We start from the raw sequence: 25932 nt of genomic DNA, 5'->3' as shown, positions 1-25932 counted from the left end.
TAGAAATTGAATCAAATGATTGGTGCTCTCACAACCAGTTTGTAGAAGTTGGTAATATAAGTAGTTAAAGTTGGTTGAAGAAATCATACTTACCTGGCGTAGGGGTTACCGTGATCAACAAGGCGGTTCCCCCAGGGCGAGGCTTTTCCATTGCACTACGGTTAGGCTGACCCTTGCGATTATCCCTAATGTGGATAACTCGGGCGCGTAATTTTTGGTAGTCGGGACTGCGTTCGCGCTATCCCGGTCATAAATAAAATCAAAAAATATATATTATATATAACATTAGTAAATGAAATATCTTTGAGTGTTGTGTAACGCCTGATTGCTATAACACGTCATTTTTTCGACGTTGTGGGAAAAACTTTACAACTAAATTCGAAGTAATGTTTCACCTCACCGGTAAATTCATTAGACTCTTAAATAAAACTCTTTTGTATGTTGTCCTGCAAATGAACGAAGTTCGTCGTCGTCTCATCAAAAATAATATAACTGAGAATTATTCCGACAGATTTCCGATTTATTTTCAATAAGATTGAATATTTATGAATGACTTTTACTAGGACTGTTATAAAGGAATATAATTTAATATTATAACACATTCAAATAGAAAATAATTTTATTTTTATTTATAATAATAAAATTTAACAGTAACTTTAATTTTAATAATCTACAATTTCCAATAATATTTTCTTCGCACTAATTAATTTGATTGTAAGCGTGATCTCAATCGAATACTCTAAAAACAACAAGAAAAAAAATTATATTAAAAACAGTACTTTCAAATTTTAACTCCATTTTTTCTTTTAAATACGGTTCTTTAGCTGAAATTCCTGAAGAAAACGGACTGTTTGTATTACGGATAGGTTTATACAGGGTATTAAAAAAAGTATGGTTACAGTCAAAGGGCTCGATAAAGACGCTTTGTTTTAAAAAACAAAAAAAAACATGTTTCCAAAATTTGTAATTTCTACCTAGCGAAATGAAAATCGGCCTCCAATATTCTCGAGTTCCTTAACTGTTTCCATACTTTTGAACGCCTAGTATACGTGAGATAGAAGTATTAATAAGTACTGTCTCTCAGCAAATTACATAGTTCCTGTAATTTTGCTGGCCCGTGATGTTTTTAAACTTTCTTCTGGAATGTATTTTATTTCTAGACAAAAAACCGTACATTGGTATCTTGTTAAACATAAAAAAGTAAAGAAGTTGATATACCGTATGGGATAGAAAAAAATCAAATGTTTTGAAAATAAGAATAAAATTACTAGTTTTTGCTTTTATTTGGTAAAAAAAACATTCGTATAATTACGCATTTAAAAAATTTACTAACGAAAATTACGCTGGCATGCGATACCCGTTTTTGTTAATGTATTTTTGAAGGAGGTTATAAAAACATGAAAAAATCATAAATGATCGAATCGAGAGATCTTGAAAGCCATGAAACGCAACCAAATCTCGAAATTAAACGATTAGAAAATAGGCTTCGAAGAACAGCTATATTGTTTGACAGTGTGTGATAAAAATTAAAATTTATTTAGAAATATACTTAAACATTCTGATTTTGAATTATAAAAGCACATTATTGTTTTATTATATTAAAATACCCTATTTTAAAAACATTTGATTTTCGGCCCTGTATATTATTACTACATTTAACATCATTTGAATATTTTAATAATAACAATCCAATCAGTTTAGGATTAAAAAAAAACTGTGCCTAAAGTCTATTTCATAATGAATTAATCCGTAAGTCGAATGTCGACTGACGAATGGAGAATGCATGCGCAATATAAATCGTTTATGACTAGGACTAAGCTCTATGGCGAATTGGCGACGTAAAATAATGTGATATGCTTTACTTTGGCTACCTTCTACCAATAAGAAGACAACATTTGTTTCTTTTAGCAAATATTTTTCAAAGATATATCCTAAAAAGACTGGATTTTAGTGCATTTTTGTCAACATAATTGATACAACGTTTGACTTCCACGAGTTCTTTTATAAGCTTAACGTGCATACATCGAATTAAATCTAATAACTGTTTTAGCTGTACTATTTAAAAAAAAATTATCTTTCTTATGCATACTCAGGGTTTTATGGGAATAACAATTGACTTATTTGACTTAAATGTATTATACTCTTGCTATTTTGGCTCCGAAATGTTATTTATCTTATATGCGCGTTATATAAATACGTATTTCGACTACCAAGCAGTCATCATCAGTATTAATTAACTAATCGCAATTACTCTTATTGTGTGTATGTTACTCATTGTTAATTTAGTGACGTTCTGCATAAACCGTCAAAAGATAGTAGTAGTTACAAACATTTAGAATTTACTAAAAGAGAACACTAAATTATAAAATAAGTATTCTAGACAAAGATAGTTATACATATATTAAACAGATATAGACAGGACAGATAACATTCAATAAATAAAGATCGACGTATAAGATTTAAATGTAAGTAGGTTTGAACTATCTTTGTTTAGTGATAGTTGTATTGAAATATTTTCTGTTTCTGTTAGAAATTGAATAAAATGATTGATGCTCTCACAGCCAGTATGTAGAAGTTGGTAATATAAGTAGTTAAAGTTGGTTGAAGAAATCATACTTACCTGGCGTAGGGGTTACCGTGATCAACAAGGCGGTTCCCCCAGGGCGAGGCTTTTCCATTGCACTACGGTTAGGCTGACCCTTGCGATTATCCCTAATGTGGATAACTCGGGCGCGTAATTTTTGGTAGTCGGGACTGCGTTCGCGCTATCCCGGTCATAAATAAAATCAAAAAACAAGTGTTTAATTACAACTAGACTATGATAGTACATCTACTTACTTACTCGCTCGAGTACTGTTGTTGTTCCACACGTGTATTAATAATAATTGTACTTATTTTGGATTTTTACTAGTTAGTTTTATTTAAGTGGTCCCCTCAAACAAAGCAAAAAAGAATCAGAGTCAGTCGTCGTCCATCAATAATTGTAGATTTTTTATGTTTATAGAGTTTTATGTTTAAGAATGAATATATTCATGGATGACTCGTGCGCCTTAATATGGATAACACGCGTGCGTAATTTTTGGTAGACAGGACTACGTTCGCGCTATCCCGGTCTTAAATAAATATAAGAATAATTATGGACTAATTAGGTGATTCTATGAACACCTATGGCAAAATTTTGTTCATAGCATCAATTTTTTTAAACGTTACAAACTTGGGATAAAAAAAAAAAAACATATACCTTGATATATCTCATATGCATGGCATGAAAATTTGTTTTTAGTTTAAAATACCAAGAAAATTATAGGTTAAAAGTTTTCTATATCAAAAGAAGATTATTTTTCCATAAGAATTGAGAATAGTTTGGGAGCTGCTGACGGGCTGTCCACCCTAGGAAAATTCTTTATTCTACCTCAATGGTAGTAGACAAAAGAAAAGACAATTAATTAAACTCTGAATGCACTAATTCTTACTAACAACCCTAGTTATTGGCGATTTTAAAAGGTGGCAGCAACGTCATTACATTTTTGGGAATAGTTAATTTGTTTTGGGCACATGTTTATAGAAGGATCTGAACGTTCCCATCTAACTGTACATTAAATAAAAGCACAAATTTATAAGATAGATAAATGTATAATACGACCAGTTGATGTTTTTATGCTACGGAAAGAGGCAGATATTGGCCATCTTTGCGATCAATTCCTAGAGAATATTGAAAAAGTAATTTGAATCGATTTTTAGCCCTTTTTGCGTGATCCAATCGAGCTAAAGGGCAAACTCGTGTTGACTATTGACTATAAACAAAATTAAAATTAATTTATTTAAAATTTTGTAATTATAGAAATTTTTACAAAGAAGGGGAGTATAATGAAAACTTGATTATTATGGGTTAGTTTCTTTAAATTATGACCAAAAAAATTAATACGTTGTAATATTTCTCAAATCAATTTTTGTATTATACATATAAATACTTGTTTAGACACTACCTGTCTATCATCATTATAAATTTTTAATCGTAATTACTTGTTGCTAAGAACATTTTTAAACTCTCGAATTTCCTGGGTGGAAAATGAACTGTGTAGGGTGAGATTGCCCCCCAATGAGTACAATTAACACAATAATATTAACGAATTATTTCTTTATAATAATAATTATTATATTATTTATATTATCTTCTAAATTTCATGGAGTTTTTTTTATTAACAAGCAAAGAAAGTTTTTGAAAAAAACTTCTCTAGTTGTTTCGGTCGGTCCATCATTTCTTTTAAACATAAAAATCATTTATTTATTGATTTAACGACAACTCTAATTTTTTTGCTTTGTTTGAGGGACACTAGTTATATTTACTTGTAAAGTTAATAAAAATTCCGAACACTACTCTAATGAAAATTTTCTTAAAATGTTAAACCAACAAACAATACTCGAGATGGTATATGGACAATTCCTTGTGGGAAAATACAATAATATTTTTTGATTTATTTAAGAACGGGATAGCGCGAACGCAGTCCCGACTACCAAAAATTACGCGCCCGAGTTATCCACATTAGGGATAATCGCAAGGGTCAGCCTAACCGTAGTGCAATGGAAAATCCTCGCCCTGGGTGAACCGCCTTGTTGATCACGGTAACCCCTACGCCAGGTAAGTATGATCTCTTCAACCAACTTTAACAACTTATATTACCAACTTCTACATACTGGCTGTGAGAGCACCAATCATTTTATTCAATTTCTAACAGAAACAGAAAATATTTCAATACAGCTATCACTGTTTAGCTTGTGTACTAAGTTTTACAATATTAAAATGTACATATACCATTTATTTACTAAACAAGGATAGTTCAAACCTACTTACATTTAAATCTTATATGTCGATCTTTATATATTAAAATGTTATCTGTACCTATTATCTATTTAATATATGTTTAGAGCTCTCTATCTTTGTTTAGAATATTCATTTTATAATTTAGTGTTCTCTTACAATAAATTCTAAATGTTTGTATCTACTATCTTTTTTTGATAATTTATATCATCATTATAGCAATAAAAAATGATGCATCTAGACAGGGTGTGCCATGTATTTACGAAACAATAATCTACCATTGAAAGCTGTAACACTTATACACGTGGTAGTAACAGTACCCTTACCAAATAAGTATGATCATATAAATTGTATTTTTATGTATTCGGAGATGTTTCAAATACGTCATCCTCTGTAGTTAAGGATACTAAACTCCCAAATAAATGATCATCACTTATAGAAGTTTGATTTGAACTTCTTGGAATATCTTCAGAAGTGGAAGAATACTTCTGCATTTGTCTATTAGTAGAACTGTTAAAATTTTTAAATTACTTACTTATAATTACTCCAGTAAACGAGGATTAAACCTCTAAATTATTTCCTATAGTTCCGATTGACCTGGAAATTTGACGGAATGTAGATAAGACCCCAATAAACAAAAGTTATATGGTGCATTTGACCAGGGGGTGGTAGCCACCCTTTCTAGGAGATGGAAAAATATATATTAAAAATGACAACAGGAATCTATAGAGTAATGAATTCTAAGCAAAAAATTCCAAATTTTTATCAAAATCGGTGCTATAGGTCCAAATTTACAAATTCGTCTTTTTTTCTCCTCGCTCATTGGAGTAAATGTTATAATATATAAATGAACATTATTGATTCGTTATTGATCCAATAATTACCCTTTAGTGTAATCGGTAGCGCCCTGTTCATCCATTTTTGGTTTAGCCTGATTTTTAGTGTTGTCTCGTTCATCCCATGAAAAATGTCGTTTATGTAAATTACTTTTTATAGTATTTGATATGTTTGACATACTAGAACAAAAAGTGTGTTTAACAATAATTTTTTGATCATAAATTACTTTATAACAATTTCTGGAGTTTCGCTTGAGAAAAACTGCGCTAAAACTCAGCAATCGCTAATTTCCTGTGTTTTTGTGATAGCCGAAAAGCGTAAGCTGTTCAACGTCCTATATTTTAAGCAATAAACAGGTTGGGATCTTGAACCAAGTTTTTTTTGACAAAAATGGAAGGCACATTTTTTTAGACATTATTCCGAATCCAACGAACTATCACACGTATTTTTACGACCATTATTTCTACAATTCATCAATTTGAACTTGTTCACTAGATTAACAGAAGGTTTATTAAATGCTTATTAATTGACAAAATTTTAGTTTTTTAATAACACTTTTGTTTTGGTATCGAAACCGCTTTTAAAAAAATTGTGCAAAGTTTTCCAGTGGTATCTTAAATTTTTAAACAATTGGAACTAAACAAATTTAAAGAAGATTAAATTTTAAATAAAAGAAATTTTTTACAGAAAAATAATAATCAGTACATAAATACCTTGATCCAATACGTCGTTTTTCCAATTCTTTTTGTATTGATTCGGGTATTGCAGGGCTTGTATTTACAGAATGATGCTAAAATATTTTAAATAAATAATCATTTTGTTTCTTGTATAAGTTTAAAATAAAATGTTAATAATTACTTTTTGTGAATTTCCATTTAATGGATTTGTCCAAACATTTGTGGAAGAATTATGATCAGTATCATCACTTAATAATTCAGCAGGAATCGTTGGTTGAGCAGGAATTATTGGAGATCTACAACACACGCTGTAAAATAAATGCTTTTGATAAATTAATTTAAATATGAATTGATTTAAAAACAGATACTAACGAATTCACATCCTCTAATTTTTTTAGTAAACGCTCATTTTCTCTGCATACTAGTTCTTGATCGCGCATGATAATTTCACGCGTTGAAAATAATTCAGCATTTTCTTGTCGTAACGCTTCATTTTCATTCATGTATAATTTAATTAATTCGCTTAGTTCTGAACTTTCAAGTTCAGTTAAACGTTCGGGGTCAACTTTGGGTGCAGGTGGAATATGACGTCGTTCTAAAAACAATGAATATAACAAAATTAACGTGTTATTCTGATTTTAATAATTAAAAAATTAGCATCCCTGTACAACGCTACCCTGTACAACGAAATAGGTTAAAATTTTGTAGAAAAGTATCTCGAATAGAAAGAACTAGTTTTAAAAACATCAGTTTATATTATTTTGTTTGAAACAAGATTCGTTAAAAATAAGAGAAAACTATAGAAAATTTTACTTTTGAGACAAGAAAAATCACTTTTTAAAAAATTGTCACTTGAAAAAACCTTTAATTTGGTTCTGTATACCTACATAATTAATTAATGAAATACCTATATTAAAAATATAAAAAAAAATTCCATGTACCCTTGGTGGGACTCGAACCCACAATCCTCGGCTTAGGAGGCCGATGCCTTATCCATTAGGCCACAAGGGCTTGAATGCTACTTGTAAATAAATCCTATGTAGTTTACCTGTTGTAATATCTTCAGGTCGAATTGTTCCATTGATTGGTATTTCATCATGTAAATGTAAAACGGTTCGTAAATGTTCATTTTCAGTTTGTAATGCTCTAACTTCTCTTTTTAAACTTAAAATTAAAGCTTCACGTGGATCCTAAGAAAATCAAAAATTATAGAGATTATTTTAATTGATTCGATACAATTGAAATTTTATTTTTTATTTAAAAAAAAAAAATGTCTATAAATAAAAAATATTATCATTGATATTTAATAATTTTGATAAAAAACTAAACGCCCCCGGGTGGGCTCGAACCACCAACCTTTCGGTTAACAGCCGAACGCGCTAGCCGATTGCGCCACGGAGGCTCATGATATTTTCGTCTTTGTACTTGATATGTTTTCTCATTACTTTATTTAAAGAGTAGTTCGAAAAAATCAATATTATAACTAATTCAAAGTATATTTTTCTTTTTCTTTATTATTATTATAACTGAATTCTATTTAATTATTTAAATTTTATAATTGTAAAAGAATTATATTTAAATTTAAGATAGTACGAGCACTAAGGTAATTTTAGATTTCGGGTTAATATTATTTGTACCTTAGTTTCAACTTTGATGATGAATTTTGTTATAACTTCATGAATGTAGACGAAAATTAAGAATACAATTTTTCAATATCTGCCTTGGTTTTCGAAATATCGAAAGCTAAATAATTAAACAAAATTTTCAATTTCAATATTTTAAATTTTGAAAATTATTTCAGATATCGAAAAATTATATTCTTACTTTTCGTCTTATATCGTCAATTTATAACATAATCCACCATCAAAATTGTGCTCATACATCCTTAAATAGTCGGACTTTAATTAGCTTCAAATGCTTTTGTGCAAATGGTGGAGGCCTATAGGCAGCCGCCTACTCTGACTATTTGTAAGTTTGGCACTGAAACCAGTAATAATCTTTTAAAATTTTTTTAGAGCATTACATCTTAAACTTAAAAAACATAAATTAAAATTGTACTTACCATTACAACAATTGGTTTGGTACGGATTCTTTTTGCACGTGCAGCATATCTTAAAGTGTTTAAGGTTTCACTTAAATTACTTCGAGCTGGAGAAATGCAAGCAATCTAAAAATTATCATTAAAAGTTTTATTGATCCTACAATTCCTACAATAAGCCTTGTTCATTCACAAGTCAATTAATTTGATTGAATTAATGAAAATGGATGTATGTAAATAAAGAAAAAAATATCTTTTTAGAAAAAACTGCGGTTCAATTATAATTTCATAGTTTATTCGAAAATTTGCGAATCATCGCCCGTCATTCACTGCCAGTTGCTTTGGTATGAATTCATCCTTAAGAGCATAAAACAGGGTAGTAAAGTTTAATTATTTTGACATTTTTGGGAGTTGGTGTGCGCATTTTTTGGAAATATTTGAAACTAGAAAAAATTTCTCTTGTCTTTGTGTACGAAACTCAATAACTTTTTCATGTACCAGCTTAAAATTGAGAAATGTCCGTTCTTTGTTATTCCAACAAGAAGATAAATAAAAAAAAAATTTCGATAATCAATCAACAACTTTCGAAGCTTTCGAAGTTTTTTTGGTTCGAAGTTTTTACAACCTAATAAACAACTGTGGGAAGAAGCATCAATTTTTTCTTTATTACCATGATATTTTATTTAATTTTGTGGTGCTAGTGTAAATAAGTACTCTTGAATAATATTTACCATTAAAGTAACACCATTGCCAGCCAAACTATCTGCTAATAGTTTCGTTAATTTCGAATCCCTGTATGGTATATGTCCACCTTTTCGTTTCGAATCACTTAGAGATGAAATACAATATCCTATAAATGATAATTAAACTTATAATTTATTTTCGATTGCCTTATTGAAAGCTAATAAAAATTTCTACAAAATGTTTTTCATTCATATTTAATTTTTTCATTTCAAGTTCTGACGTCATAAGCGATGTCTTCAGAAAAATTGAAAAGGTCAAGTACACACTAATATAAGACATTGAAATATGGTTTGGGTAATAGAAATTTAAATATGATAAAGACATATGTCTTCGCTGATAGACCGTTAAATAAATAAAACATAACCTTCGAGTTAGAGACTTCTTTAAGACGTTGTTGATTTGTTTTGCTTTGATTTTTAAATTTTAGCGTCGACATGTTACAAACAAAATCAATATCCTCTTTTTTATAATAAACATAATAAACTTGAAAATATTTTACGACAGGGGAGCCCAAGAGGGGATTTGGATAGTAACTCGAACGCGGCAAATTAATATATGGGGGGTTTCTTGGACCTTCCTTGTTGACTTTCAAAATGCACACAGATCTGATATGATCTTAATATGACTAGAGGTAAACGTGGTTACGATTTCTTAAGGGGCTATACTCAGTTGCGAGCACAAAAAATATGTTTTTTTATGAGTTTTTTTTTTTGGAAGACCATTTATTTTACATAAATATAAAAAACGTATACATATAGTACATTTTTTTAATTTTAAGATACCATTGTCCGATTTCAAAAGGACCTCCTGGAGGTCCTCAAAAACAAAACAAAAGGTGTCTGATGGTAAGCATCGTATATTTGGTTTGGATTATCCAAAATGAAAAAATCCAGAAAATTTCTTTAGTCGATAGATGAATACAGGTATTAATCGAAGAAATAGTTAAAATTATGATTTTTGACCAAATGGCGGCTATCAAAATTAAAGAATTCAAAATTCTTCAAAAAATTTCCAACTTCAAAGTAGTCTAAAATATTGAAATAATTTTCAGAAATCTTATTCCTTCGATTAATACCTGTAGAAAATATCTAAGAAGATTGTGTAAAAATCCAAAATCGTTCGGTCGAGCCATTTCGGAGAAATCTTGCTCAACGACTTTAAAAACGCTGTTTCGATAAAAACGCCTTTAAAGTTTCAAAAGACGTTTACGGTCAGTTAAAATATATCAACGAATCAACTTGAAATTTTCACAGAATATACTTAAATATATGTACATTCCGAAAAGGTAAAATCGATTTTCATCGATCAGAAATTTCAGTATACCAACAACTTGGAGTGATCTTAACTTTCTACAAAAGATAAAAAACCCTTTTATTAAAAATCGCACAGACCGCATTTTATTTTAGGCTAAAATCCGATCTCAAATGTCAGTAAACACGAGGAAAAAATGAATAAATAAAAATTACCTAGAACCATTAAACTTTTGTTGATGTTATTTGCTTCCTCAAGCGTTTTTCCTTCACTATGCGTTTTCTTCGTCATTTCACTACCTGCTAAGTCTACAAAATTTATTTTCCCTTGTCGTGAAATAAACACACCATTTTCTGCGGCTTGTTCTGAATTTATATGTACTGTAAGAATTGTATGACTTCGACTTGAATGTTCATTCATAGAATGACTACCAACTTTTCGATTTCTCATTCCTACAATTTAATATAAATTAATTGGGTTGTAATAAATTTTTTGTTTGTTACCTACCTTCTTCTAGAACAGCTAATAAATCATCAAATTCTTCACAATCGACTGTAAATAAATTCTCCACGAAAAATCCTCTTAATTTTTTACTCCATCTTACTGCTAATGGTTTTCTTGCTGATCCAGGATTCAAAAGATCAATTACCTAAAATCCACAATTGGGAGTTTACTAAAGTCTTTATTTTATGAATGATTATTCCAATCATTAATTTTTTTCGATTATCGCTTCATCAAGACGATTGGATTATAATATGCAAAATTCGCTAAGATAAAAAATAATTGGGAATAATAAGCGCCTTTTAAATTGTCAGCCTATAATTATTTCAAGATAGGCAAGCGCAAGTGAAACTTGAAGGAATTTTTTTGTGAACATTTTAGGTATTTCTATCCCTATATATATTATGAATGTGAAAGAAATTTTGTTTGTTTGTTTCGCTTTCACGCATAAACTATTGAATGGATTTGAATGAAACTTTACAATAATATACCTAATACATCAAACTAACACATGAGCTATAATTTATAAAGATATATTAAAAAAAATTAAATTAAATTAGTCTTTGATATTACACTGCGCCATCTATGGATATACTTTCAAAGCTAAATTAAATATTTCTGTAAAAATGGTGAACGAAATTCTATTTATGGCCCTTTGCTTCGATATATTTATGAATTATGACTATTTTATACTTAAAAGAAACTGAAAACTGTACATATATTGCCTGTCAAAAACAATCAGTATCCTTGTTTTCAGTGTTATGGAAGGGGGATAAGTGAGAACAAGGGAGGTGAAGGCTATAACACGGTGGTTTTTACTTCTCTAAGCCCAGCGAAGCTTTCATGAAGAATTACCCTTAACGTCATCAAATAATTAGAAAAATTAATCCTTAATATTTAAAAAAAATAGAAACGTCTTATATTTGGGCAAGAAAAGATAAAGAGAAATAGGATTGGATTTTTTTTAGGTGTCATTTTATACAGACTGTCCCAAAACTACCGTATCTTCTATAATCTACAACACTCTTCTAGTACGATAGTTTCGGGACACTTCACATATCTTCTTATACAAACCTTTTCATTGTAAATTTCTAAAAAACTAGCTTTCATTGTAAAGTGAAATTCAGTTTTAGCTTGTATAAGTTTGAATAAATACATAAATGAACGAAATACAAGTCCATGATCTTCGCTGTAATGATTTCGATGTCGTTCAATCTAAATGAAAATTATTAGCATTCAAAATTCATTTTTAATTAAGTATATACACTTTAATACTTACCAAACCAGGTGGTCCGGTTAACGTATGAGTTTTTCCACTACCCGTTTGACCATAACAAAATGCTGTACAACTAAAACCTTCCACTGACATTTCAATCAATCGTTTAATACCAGAATATTCTAAAACATCTTCTTGTGTTGCACCTGGCTCGAATACAACATTATACGAAAATAATTTTGATTTTTGATTTGTATTTGGACCAACTGGTATGTTTTCACACTAGAACATACAAAATACGAAATGAAAAAGCTTATTTACCAACCTTTTATTTTACGAATTGAAACTAACTAGTAATTGTCCATTACCAGGAAATTCTACCACAGTATCATAATTCCCTTTTTTCTCTTTTTCATTTAATGGTCGAACTCTAAAAATAAAATTAGTAATTTTAAGTTAGTGGAAGACTTATAACATTCTATAATCTAATAATAATTTACCGAACAACGACATTAATATTATCTTCCAGTTCTCCATGTGATGTTATTATACGAGTTAAATTTCCACTGTCGTCTAACCTTTCTATACTTCCAGATCTGTCAAAATAAATACAACATGTTAATTGTTGAATTTCAAAAAAACCGTATTTTTTTACTTTATTGTGATTTGGTAAAAATTTTAACTCTCAATATTTTTTTTCACAGAAGTTTTTCGGTAAAATTACTTTTCTATTTATGATGAAAATCTTCTTTGGTAAAAATAAGAAACATAAAATTAGTTAAAAGCTCTATGAATCAAAGAGATGATTATAAAATTTATCTTATTTGTCTATGTTAATAAAGCCACGTTTACATGAGGCTAGTGTTCAGATACGCAACTAACACGATCTAAACTTGAATGTAAACTATTATTATCCATTATTATTTTTTCCTAGCCATAGCCAACATGTATCACTTGCTCTAGAGCTATTTTAAATAAAAGTTTGTCTTTGAATAATTAAGTCTATATATACGAACCAATTAATTAAAGTTTACTTTTAATTAAAATTTCTTTAATTAGTTGTTTGCACTATATTTAACCTATGTAATTATTAATTATTTGATTTTATTACGTTATCAATATAATAGATAGTTCATTAATTATGGATGTTACTACTGTCCATTCATTATTGATGACGACTTGACAGACGTTTAAATCAATTGTCCTTGAATTTTTCATTACAATATAATTTTTAATTTCATTGTTATAAATATGCAAGATGTACTAACGAACGATTCACTAAAACATTGTTTTTGCTAATTCGTTATTCAATTAGGTACGCCATCATTTTTGCGTCACAGTCTGAAAAATTTCAGAAATTACAAAAAAATAAATGATAACACAGAGCCATGTTTTTCAATTCTGTCGCTGTTGTATACGTAGGTACTTATTTTTAATTTGTTCACAATTTAAGCATGCACAAAAAAATTATAAATTTCGATTTTTGCCCCAATTCCTAGATCAGTTTTTGTATTTTTAAAATACGTATTTTCGACTACCAAGTAGTCATCATCAGTAAGAATTAGCTAGTGAATGTTACTCTTTGCTAATTTGGTGGCGGACGTGCAGTTTGGTATGAATTCTAATTCGATAAAATCAAATTATTTTCTTACTGAGTGATCAGAGGCCGTCTATAATTTCCATACGACCAATGACATAATAAAATTTCCGACAACCAACAAAAGTACCGCGCGGCGTCAATTCCGTACTTTTATTGCTGACAACCAATAAAAGTTCTGGATGAAAAAGTCGTTGGCATGATTTCTAAAGGCCATATCCACCACTTCTTAAGTTCTAAATGTCGTTTATAATGTTTAAACATTAATGAAAACCAAGTGATGATACATACAATATGGATACGATTCTACTTTTGCCTATATCTATAAGATATTTATGCTTTTAGCATCGCGTGCTTTAAAAAAAGTTCAAGGTTATTGAACAAATAATAGGTAATAGTAAAGTGTAATGTGTCATGTCATTTGTGCCATGTGGCAAGGTAATGTATATAGCAATTATATCAGTAATATAAACATTTAAATTGCATCTCTTTTTTTTTTGTTCAAGAAAAGGTCAAAATTCTATTAGACATTTGAGGTAATACAGTAGAACCACGATAATCCGACCCGTGACTAATCCAGCGCTTCTTGTAATCCGACATACTTATAACAACAATTACAATGCAGATTTATTATAAATAGAAAAATACCTCGCACCTATAAAGTGAGAAAACGGTTGAAATCTTATACCTTGGATATGTAATTTGCCGGATTAAAAGGTACTGTTTTTCATAATGTTCCGGACTACAGGCGATTGGTGGCAGTACTCCAAGGTAGTATAGCAGTAATGAAGTCATACCACTCAAGTCAAAGCAATAATTTTTTGTTGAGTCTATTCTATTATATAATTATACCCTATATATATGTAATATATATCAAGGTATACTAAGTTTAGTCCCAAGTTCATAACGCTTAAAAATATTGATGCTACGAACAAAATTTTGGTATAGGCGTTCATAAAATCACCTAGAATTAGTCCATTTACGGTTGTCTGTCTGTGAACACGATAACTCAAAAACGAAAACAGCTATCCAGCTATCAAGCTGAAATAGATAGCGTGCTTAGGACGTAAAAAGTGAGACTAAATTCGTAAATGAATAACATAGGTCAATTGGGTCTTGGGTCATTAAAGATAGAACAAAATTTTTAGTATATAAATTTCTTATAAAAAATTAAACAACTTTCGTTTGAAATATTTTTTCGTAAACATCACTGTTACCCGTGAGGGCGCAAGTATCATAAAACTTTTATGTTCATTTTCTCTAAAACTGTAAAAGATTTGAAAAGAGAGATATGAAAATTTGCACGTAGCTTCAACAATTGGTCTTTTAAACATTCTCGAAAAACGAAAAAGAAATCTAGAAAATACTTGAATATTTTCAAAACTGTTCATAATCAAATAAATGGCCATAATTGTGGTGATTTTTTAAACTCTTCTAATTTATAAAAAAAAAAAAATGCAAGCAATGATATTCAACACTATCTATATTCAGGGTATTTCAGCAATTAACTCAGTTAATTGTTTGTTTTCACTTATTTTTCTCATAATATGTGTTTATTTGTAAGGATATCCTATTTGTAATAATAATTTATGAGTTAAATCTATTACAAAAAGAGCTGATGGACACTGCCAAAAGACATCTCGTTATACAAAAATTATTGCTTATTGGGTGCGATTACAGTCAGGTATACATTCTAATAATACGTCTCATTGTGGATCATTTAGCCTTTCTTTTTCAGACGAGGGTAATCACCTGTAGGTGTAACGAATTTTATTATTAAATAATGATTTTGCACTTTATATTGTGTGTATGTGATACTTATTTATACTTATACATCTTTTTGATATAAATATCAGGAAGTATTGAAAGTATTAAATATGACTATAGACTTTTATTTATTCGCCTATATTATACTAGAATTAGATTATTACTAGTCGTAATTTTATACTTGCAGCGGATACTAGGGACACTTGGTTCTCCTCACTTGGGAAAGTAGGCATAATTTTACTATGAATGAATGTGTTTATAATATTGATATGAATAGAAAAAATAATTATATCTATGAACCAATGACCTATATCTGACATAACGGAGGTCGCAAAAGTAGCCAGATAGTCGAAGAACTTTTCATTGAAGTATTTTTTAAAAGAAAAAAAGTTTCAAGGATAAAAAAAGTCGTACATTACGTAAATGCGCATATAAGTACTATTTGAAGGTCAACCAAATATGCTTACTAAATAGATTTTTTTGATCTTTGAAAAATTTGATGCCTCCTGGAAGTTCTGGGACTGCCTCCTTACTTTTGTGACACTGTGTAAATTATTAGAATAGGAATGAAAATAAATAAGTGTAGATAATGAGTTTTTTTCAAATTTTCAAACTTGATATTTGTATTTGATGAAGTTTTTTGAAAAAAAAAGATTTAGTGTACGTGTTACGAGACTTTATCGTATGGAAAAATTTAATCTATTATGGCTAATATAATTAATTTTGTAGAAAACTCAAACAAAAGCTGTTGCTTTTGATGGTGGGCATCATGTTCTGGCATCAGATTGGATCTAATTCTCCGCGGTTGCTTTAATAGTCAATTTAGATCCAAAAGATAAGAGATAGAAAAACATTTTAAGTTAAACAGTTGATCCTTGTTAGATTTCCGACGAAATGCAACATAAAAATATGTCATTATTGTATTTAATCGAAAGAAAATATTCTAGCTTAAGATAAATTTTGAAAAGTTATCGAGAACAAGGTTATTCGTCTGCGTTTATAACTTTTAATGTCGAATTGGCCATATTACCCATACAAATGTAAAATTAGACTTGATACTATGACCAAATTTAGCAGAGAAATTATAATTGATTAAAAAGCGAAGAAGTTATAAGCAATCAAAGATTATTGCATTCAAAGGTTGTCCATCTCCTTTTAGCAAAACAAAGTTTTATATGTAGTTTTATATGTGGCGATATCCACGTACGACGTCACTAATAGGTATCTTCCTCTTTGTTTAATTAAGAATTTTAAACGTTCTTATTAAAAAACCAACTTCACTTTTCTATTCGTGAAATGAGAATTCTTCATGTGAAGTGATAAAAAAATTTTTTTCCGATCCCTTATTACTATCTCTTTATAGTCATCAATATCTTTTGAGAAATTATCTTATCTTACCTATATCAAAAAAATATTACACAAATGATTAAATAAATAATCGCAGATGCAAAATTTTGGCGCACGTGTTCATAATAAAATGATCTAATTAGCTTTCGAGAAATTCGATATTTTCGTGACAGGATAGAAAACAGCATTAAAAGATAATATCAAATGATAATGTTAATTTTCAATAAAGCTTATAACTACTACATGCATATTACATTCTTTTTCATTTTAAAAATGGCGTTTGGAAAATCTGACTAATCATTTAACATAAAAATTTTTTGTTGCATCATAGCATGAAAATTATAACTCATTTATTAGTAGAATAAAATTACGCACTTGTGTTCCAAAAACCTTTATATACACCTCTATACAAATTCTGAATTTGCAAAAAATATGAAAGCGGGTGGGGGTCGATATAATTTTTTTGCATAGGTTGTGGTAATATAGGGACAGAAAAAGACATAGGATTATTTTTATCCCGGAAAAAGGACGGTTCCTATGTAAATACGATATAACATACAGGAAGCGGGTCTTTTAAAGGGTTTTATAAAAGTTCGTGAAAAAGATTTTTAGCTCATTTTATTCAAGAAGGCTTGATTAATTTACACAGTAACGATAAAAACTCTCAAATCTGTTCTAATCGCGGTAACACCGCATGGCGCAGCTCGTTTTTTTATGAGAACAGTAAATTATAAAATAAATATTCTAAATAAAGATAGTAAAACATATTTTAAACAGATATAGGCAGTACATATAACATTCAATAAATAAAGATCGACATATTACATTTAAATGTAAGTAGGTGTGAACTATCCTTGTTTAATAAATAGTGTGTGTACGTTTTAATATTGTAAAATAACTAAATAAATACACTAGCTAAACAGAGATGGCTATATTGAAATATTTTCTGTTTCTGTTAGAAATTGAAAAAAATGATTTATCCTCTCACAATAAGTATGTAGAAGTTGGTAATATAAGTAGTAAAATTAAGTTGATGAAATCATACTTACCTGGCGTAGAGGTTACCGTGATCAACAAGGCGGTTCCTCCAGAGCGAGGCTTTTCCATTGCACTAAGGTTAGGCTGACCCTTGCGATTATCCCTAATGTGGATAACTCGGGCGCGTAATTTTTGGTAGTCGGGACTGCGTTCGCGCTATCCCGGTCTTATAGTAATCAAAAAGTGAACCTTTTTCGATAATGGCAGATAAAAATTTTATCTGCCAATTTTTATCCTTGAAACGTGGGGATATGTCAAAATTTTCAATTTGCAAAATCGGACCCATTACAATAACTTCCCACTGGGAAGTTAACTAGCTGCGCCACGCGGTGTTGCCGCGATTAGAAGAGATTTGCTCCATTAAATTAAAATTTTTTTGTCTGTCACTTCTATGGGTGGTATTAATGAGAATGGAGCGACATTCAGTTGCTTTTTGAAACCAAATTCATAAACGACTCCGAAAACCACGGAGACACAATTTCTGAGTTGAAATTCAAGGTGTTCTAATTTTTTTTTAAATGTACACGAAATTTTTGATGGATAGTGGATACGTAACATATTATTTAGCTACGTGCACAGACAAATCAAGTTCATTATTATGACAGTAAAATATTCATAGTATTTGTTTTTTAGATTTTTATCTAAATAAATTTAATATCACGTATATAGTCTGGCCTGACACGGTAAATCATAAATGTATGTAATAGTACAGTCATTCTATGAAAATGGACTTTTTCCATGCTACTCAGAAACAAAAATCGGATCGTGTAGATTGAAATGTCCTTAAAAACGTACTATAGTTTGCATCCCCGAAGCTGTTGAACAACATAGCCTAAAAACTTAATACAAGTCCAAAAATCGGTAATTTGTTTATTGAAATTAAAACAAGCATCGTTCGCGTGTAAATCAGTTATTATCAGCGATTATCAGTTATGTATGTGTGATATGTCTATGGGTAATGTGATAGAGTAATCAACACTGTCTATGCATAGTATTTCAACAATTAACTCAGTAAATTGTTTGTTTTCACTTGTTTTTATACATATATTATATGTTTTAGTTTCGCTAATATTGTGTACTCTTTGGGTAACAAAGTAGTATAAAATAAAATTCTAATAATAATGTGGATTGGTTTCGACCTCACAACCTTCCACATGAGGAGCGGGCATTTTAGCTAGTACAACATTTCATTGTTAAGATGAACTTATTATAATATTTCAAGATAAATTAATTGAAGTAATTAAGATATTATTATCGATCGTTTATTCTGGGAACCTAGTCAGGATGGCCAGGATACTAGCATAATATCTGACGTCTATAAGTATGGGAAAATGATTTTTTAAGATTCCTTTATATTATTAATACAAGTGTGTTAGTTAATTGAAACATAGCATAACCTACAATTGTAATAAAAATGAAAAGTATATATACTTATATCGCGATTACAAAATAGTATCAAGTACAAATATAACATTACCAAATCAATCAATAATCTATTTATTAATATAATATTGGTTCAAATCGTGGTTTAATAAATGATAATTATAGTCTTTGAACTATAAACTTTTATCTAAACATATATTTATTTCATATAAGTAGCTGTGTTCCATCCGCTTCGCAATTTCTAGGACCCAATAAACAAAGACAATGAAAAACCAAGCGAAAACAAACAATTGATTGAGTTAATGGTTGAAATACCATGTATAGGCAGTTAGTAAAGAAAGATAGTCACACATACATACATGTCACACACACATAAATTACATTCCCATATAATATATACTATATAATTTGCACTCTCACGGGTAAACAGTGATGTTTAAGAAAAAATTTTTCAAGCAAGTTATTTATTTGAAAGTTATGCAAGTTATAAGGAAGGATAGGACAGAAAAAAGCTTGCTAGAGTAATAATAATGTATAAGATTAAAATTACAGTTCAAATGTATATTTTATTCATTAAATTGGGTTCGAGAACACCTTAATACCACAACATAAACTTTGATTTGTTAGGTAAGGTTTAAAATCATATTATATTTTACGTGCAACATCAAATTGAGGTTAAAAAAATACCTCAACATAAATTTTAGTGACTGATAAACTTTGAACTTTCGAACAACCAAAGGTGAATAAACTAACAAGATAAAAGATTAACGTACTTAAAAAAAAAGAAAATTATATATGAGAAATGAAGAATTAATTTATATTATGTATTAAGATAAATTTTCTGATAGAAAATTATTGTGTTCGCCCTGAAAAACAAAATTAGAAAATTTATGATATCTTTTCCCAATTTTTATCGCACGATAATTCTCAATTAAACATACTGCTGGATTTGTTGCTGCCGAGCCGGCTTTAAGTGGGGGAGGGGGATGACCGTGAAGGTTCTACAGAGTGCAACGCGCTCCGACCGTTTTTCATACATTTCGAATCTCTACTCGGGATGTGAATATTTATATAACTAGTTATCTGATCGAGTATGAAATGTTCTTAGCCGTTACGCTGCATAAATTGGAGGCCTCACACTTCATATTCATCAAAAGTGTGCACTGAGAAGGACTTTGAGAAAAACGATTTTGAATTGATGCCAAATTAAGTCTTTCAAAATGACGTAATAATATATAACGTTAAATTTATCCTCTACAACTTTTTTTCTATGGGTTTTTTCAACAGGAGTAATCAGTTTCAAAGATATATGATGTTGTATGGAAAATATAACTTAGAAATTTCCCTAGTTTCTATTTTTATCGCATGATAAGGATCGAAAAAACTATCTGCTAAATTAAAAATTTTATTTGATGCCGAGAAAATTATAAGGAATGTGTATGTTTTATTAAAATTGAAATTAAAGGCTCCATCGTGATCAGCAAAATTGTAGATTGCTCTTAATCTGTATTAAACAATAAAAAATACTGCTAGATTTGCTGCTAAATTTGGGAAAAAAACTGCCAAAATACAAATTTGGCAGTTTCTAACTTTTGATTTTGGCTGTACCACTGAACCGAATTTAGAAGTTTTAGATGTTCATTCGACGCCGAATTTAATCCTCTTTAATATTGAATGGGAAAAATATGAATATTTTTTTTTTGTTGATGGATTGACATTTTCCGTCGGACATATCGTTTTCTAGCAAAAAACATACAAGCAAAAAACTTAAAAAAAGAGCAAAAATTCCGCAATTATTTTGCACCCAAAAGTTATGATCATACCCTGGAATTGTGCAATTTGGATTACACGCATTTAGAACCAAATTAAGGTATAAAAACGATTTCCAGGTTACTGGAAATTAATTCTTCGAAAAATTTTAATTTGATTGGCCTATAATTAAATTATTTTCTTAAAAAAAGTCAATATTTGTATTTTTAAATGATCGAGTTGCACACGAGCTGCACACAGCCTGAAATGTCTCAGGCGTGGTCTAAATGAAAAACCCGAAATAGTAGAGAAGTATTGTACAGAAAAATTTTGACTTGCTTATCATTTTATTACAAAGGAGCTTCGGTCAAAGTTACAGATGTAGGCTCTAAAGGCTAAATCCACCACTTGTTAGGTTTCATGTTCTTCGATTGTTTCAAATATTAAAAGGTAAACACGAAAAACATAAAATTGTTATTGGGCATTTATTTTACATACATTTAGTGAATCGAAAAGGTTAGTAAATTGTTACATAATTATTTATTATAATTATTTATATTAATCATATAATACGCGTAGGTTAAACGCAGGTATTTTTAATATACTGCGTACAGTATCGAAGTGTATTGAACTCACGAAAATACTTTTAAATAGCACTCAACACATAATCCGGATACCGATACAATAATTTAAACAATTTGGTGGTGTAAATTGCGATAAAATCGGTTTATCAAGAAAACTTTACATTATTTTTTTTATACGTATCCATGTTATATTAGACTGATATCTAACCAGGCTTAGAATCGAGTTAGGAAGTCATTTGGTGTTCATTTTAGGAAAAATCACATGGAGCCTTTTTTACATAAAACCCAAAAAACCTCGGGTAGCTTTATTTGGTTCAAAAAATTAACATTTGACTGTTTCTGAAGAGGGGGAGGGATAATGAAATTTGGAACAGTAAGGTTTCTGGTAACATCTGGAATATTAATCTATAAGATTTTCTGAAAGAAAATCAATTGACAAAATGCGGCTCTCTGCTTTTGCATTTTCGCGTTAGTTGATTCTTCTAGGTCAGGGCTTCTTAAACTTTTGTAATTCACGACCCCATTTATGATTGCGAGTTTCTTGACGACCCCATACAAATATAAAAAAGAAATATAAATAAATATTTTTTGATGATTTATTTATTAGGTAACAATAAACATATATATATGAAAATATATAAGTTTAGAATTCGTTTTGAAACATACAAAAATCTAAAATTAAAAATTGCACAAAAAATTATAAAATTGTATTTATTATAGTTTCAAAAATAAAAGTGGATTCTGACCGTCTTAATTCTCTCGAATATATTCAAGTAGTTGCGTGGTAAGTATTAAATTAAAGTATAAGTTAAAAATTTAATGAGATGGATGTGCCTGTTTTTCATTGCATAACAAATCAAATCTTGGTGGAATGTTTGAAACTGCTGGACGTAAGACCTCTTCAACATTTTTTATCGCTGAACGATATTGGGATTTAATATGTGTTAAAGCTGTTTCTTCAGCAATAATACCTAGAAATTTTGTTGATAATTATTTCTCGGGATTATTTCGGCTTTTAGAGATTGACAAAAATAAATTTATATTTTTTATGAATTCCAATAACATTTCATAATTCATAGTAAATGTTATTCAAGTTATTATAATACTCTTAATAGAAATGCAGGTACAAACAATCTTCCCGAACCATAAGATTTTATGATATATTTATCTACGATAATTGTTATTTTATCTTTATAACAATAATTTTACAAGTTAAAAAACATTTTCTGTTAAATTGTATTTTTACCTCTCGCGACCCCAGAATTTTGCTACGCGACCCCAAATGGGGTCGCGACCCATAGTTTAAGAAGCCCTGTTCTAGGTCAAAGTTTCTTTTTACTCTTTCTACTCATAACCTCATTCGGCTAGTAAGTAGATAATAAGTTGATAATGGACGGTGTAGGTATACTGTGTAGGTACATATTAAAATGATAAAAAAAGAAAATATTTCATAATTATACAAAATTACAAAAAAATTAAAAACATATATCGATAAGTAGTAAAGTTAATACGTAGAAAGTAATATAAAATCAATATGAATGCATTTTATATTCTAATGTAATTTTCATACATTAAATGTAATTTCGGTCTAAGAGCCAGTGGCCTCGGCAGGTAGATTTACTTATTTGACCGACTTCAAACCAAAAAAAAGGAGGTTCTCAATTCGACTGTATTTATTTTTATTTTTTTTTTATGTTTGTTACCTCAGAACTTTTGACTGGGTGAACCGATTTTGATGATTCTTTATCTATTTGAAAGCTGGTGCTTCTCGTGTGGTCCCATTTCATTTTGGTCAAGATCTGACAACGGTATCCATGAGAAAACCATAAAAGACTTAAATTTGCATTGATTATGTACGACAAGAGGACGAATAACTCAATATCTTTAGTTAGTGTACTTCAGATTCACTAAAAATCACGAAAAAAAAAAAACTTTTAACAAAAAGAAAACCGACTTCAAAAGAAACCTTTTCCAAACAAATTAATATGCACTAAAAAGTAAAAAAATAACGATAATATAATGCAGTTAAAATTATTGTTTTTTTTGGAGTCGGTTTCAAGCATATGCCAATTTAAAAAAGAGACACATTTACAAATTATAATGAATTTTTCGGAATAGCTCTGGTTTTGAAAAAAAAAATCGAGTTTTAGTTTTCGAAATTTTCTCTCTAACAATAATATAATCATCAAAAAAAATGTCACCTTTTTTACTAAAACATACCTCGGCCGACCTTACTAACTTTAGACTAGATAGATACCACCGATTATAAAAAATCGATAAGAAAAGATTCCCTATTTCATGTACGGCAGATGAGAGACCAATTAAAGAATAAATACTGGCTCTTAGATAATAGAATGGGCTTCGAAATTTATTTATTTATGTCATAAAAGTACTTAAAGTTATTTCTAATTATTGTTTATAATTTATATACATACTAACTTTTGTAAAAAAAATGACACCTAATTGCACGTGCGTCATAAAATCGAATAAATTCACAATGGATTATTTGGTTGTAATCGATGAATCGATTATTTAATACTTGCTATTGAAACAAAACGAAAGAAACGAAAAATTTTCGAAAATGAAAAAAAAAGTTTTTAAATTACTTATGTATCCAGAATATTAATCAGATTTCACAATTGCGATTTCCGATTTTAATGAAGGATTTGACTGGCGTAGGGGTTGTTTTTAATCTCATGTGGTTTACATTATTTACAAAAGAGACCGTTTCATTTAATTGACAATGAATTGTTTCATAACAAATATAAATATTTGGAACATGTCACATATGAACAGAAATAACAGAATGGAACAGAACATGATGGGCTTGCTTATTAATATTGACTTTTTATTATTATATTATAATTAACAATTGACACGAATATAACAAAATAATAATATTATAATTATTTTATTTTATTGTTTTATTAAATTACCTGCATAAATGTTTTAGGTTTTATTCAAAAATTCATTCAATTTAGATTTATATGATAATATTACGTAGGTATTATATATACTTATATAGTGTGATCATTTTAAAATTATCCACCCTTAATAACTCTTGACTTGATGTGATTATTGTTTTGAGTGAAAACATATCGATTTAGATATCGAAGGGGGAGTTCAAAAATGATTCCTAGATAATTTTAGGCTTTATCCCTTCATCCCCGCCCACTTCAACTTTGAAATTTCAAATTGCACCCCTTACCTTGTGATAACTCATTTGAAATGGCATGCAATTCTCTCTTCAACTATGATCAAAACAATGAAATCGATCAATTTGTTTGCAGCGAAGAAAAATACTTATCCAATCATCTTAGGGCACATGTGACCATATGTAACTTTTAAGACAACATTTGTAGTATCAAAATAAAGGTTTATACAATAATTCAGCATATTCCGTTAGATTCCGAGGTTGAACTCTTTTTTTTGACTAAGATGATCGGGTTACTACTAGATGATAATTTTTAAGCTAAACTATAAAGCTTTTCAAAAAAGTTTCGATCTATATATGCCCCCTGCAGGAGCCCTATGCTCTTCTATGACTTAAGTTGGCTGAAGGTGTCTTGGGGTATTATAAACAGCCTTACAGAAAGTTTCGTTAAAATCGTTGCTGTTTCTCAACTTTTCCACTATCGACACTTTTTTCCGGGCTTATTGAATGTATTATTCTAAAACTTTTGAAACGGTAAAAAAAATGATTTGATACTTACTCGCTTCCACGAGACGATGGTGCTTTTCCTCCAATTGATGTCGATGGACTGCTGGTTCTTGATCTTGAATTATAACTACCACGTGATCTATTATAATTATCACTTGGTGATTTTTTTGGGCTAACTTTGCCACGATTTGGACTTGTTCCACGTGACGTTGGTGGTGTTTTATATAATGTTGATGGACGCATTACCATCATTTTAATGAGTCAATCTTTTTATTTTTTTAGTATTTTCGTTAGGTCTTAATTATGCACAATAACACAAAATATATAATTGTATTTTTCATATCTAACTCTTAAGAATATAATTGATATATAAAGTAAAAAAATCTAAACCATCTAAAATTATAACAAATGAAAAATATAGAATATGAAAAAGGGGTAGGTTATCTGTCAAGGATTTGTTTACTTTAAGTTCAAAACTAATTAAACACTCAAAGCAACCAACTTAAGCTCAAAACTAAATAAATATGCAAAGTAACCTGATAAAAAATTAATACAATTTTTAAGACAGTATTCTGGTCTAGAAATTTGAAGAAATCGATTTTGTTTTTTTTTTTTTGCATATTTTTAAAGGGTAGACTCTTAAAACTATGTCTTAAAAACTATGAAAATCTGAGACACTCTGTATATTTTTAATGCACTACTTAGTAAATTAATTAAGTTAAT

General features: G+C 29.4%; 1 protein-coding gene and 6 non-coding genes across 7 annotated transcripts; 3 read left to right on the top strand and 4 right to left on the bottom strand.

Moving 5' to 3' along the window:
- Positions 1–85: 85 nt before the first annotated feature.
- LOC123299412 lies at positions 86–247 on the top strand. The gene has a single exon (XR_006535345.1). It is a non-coding gene; the product is annotated as a U1 spliceosomal RNA (small nuclear RNA).
- A 438-nt stretch (positions 248–685) lies between these two features.
- On the bottom strand, positions 686–25461 carry LOC123297722 (kinesin-like protein KIF12). The gene is made up of 15 exons (XM_044879480.1): positions 25262–25461; positions 12584–12679; positions 12435–12513; positions 12147–12365; positions 11942–12082; positions 10874–11015; positions 10582–10818; positions 9103–9221; positions 8396–8500; positions 7382–7523; positions 6706–6928; positions 6515–6641; positions 6370–6446; positions 5704–5835; positions 686–739 (listed from the first exon to the last, which is right to left on the bottom strand). The coding sequence occupies exons 1-15, from the start codon at positions 25459–25461 to the stop codon at positions 727–729; spliced, it is 2052 nt and encodes a 683-aa protein (XP_044735415.1). The 3' UTR covers positions 686–726.
- On the top strand, positions 2613–2774 carry LOC123299411. The gene has a single exon (XR_006535344.1). It is a non-coding gene; the product is annotated as a U1 spliceosomal RNA (small nuclear RNA).
- Positions 4486–4647, bottom strand: LOC123299415. The gene has a single exon (XR_006535348.1). It is a non-coding gene; the product is annotated as a U1 spliceosomal RNA (small nuclear RNA).
- On the bottom strand, positions 7272–7344 carry Trnar-ccu. The gene has a single exon. It is a non-coding gene; the product is annotated as a tRNA-Arg (tRNA).
- On the bottom strand, positions 7662–7735 carry Trnan-guu. Its single transcript has one exon. It is a non-coding gene; the product is annotated as a tRNA-Asn (tRNA).
- Positions 17836–17997, top strand: LOC123299376. The gene has a single exon (XR_006535316.1). It is a non-coding gene; the product is annotated as a U1 spliceosomal RNA (small nuclear RNA).
- Positions 25462–25932: the final 471 nt, after the last annotated feature.

Source organism: Chrysoperla carnea, chromosome 4, assembly GCF_905475395.1.
Source record: "Chrysoperla carnea chromosome 4, inChrCarn1.1, whole genome shotgun sequence".
Taxonomy (NCBI): Eukaryota; Metazoa; Arthropoda; class Insecta; order Neuroptera; family Chrysopidae; genus Chrysoperla; species Chrysoperla carnea.
Note: the sequence above shows the minus strand (reverse complement) of the source record. Positions and strands in the feature narration are given on the sequence as shown.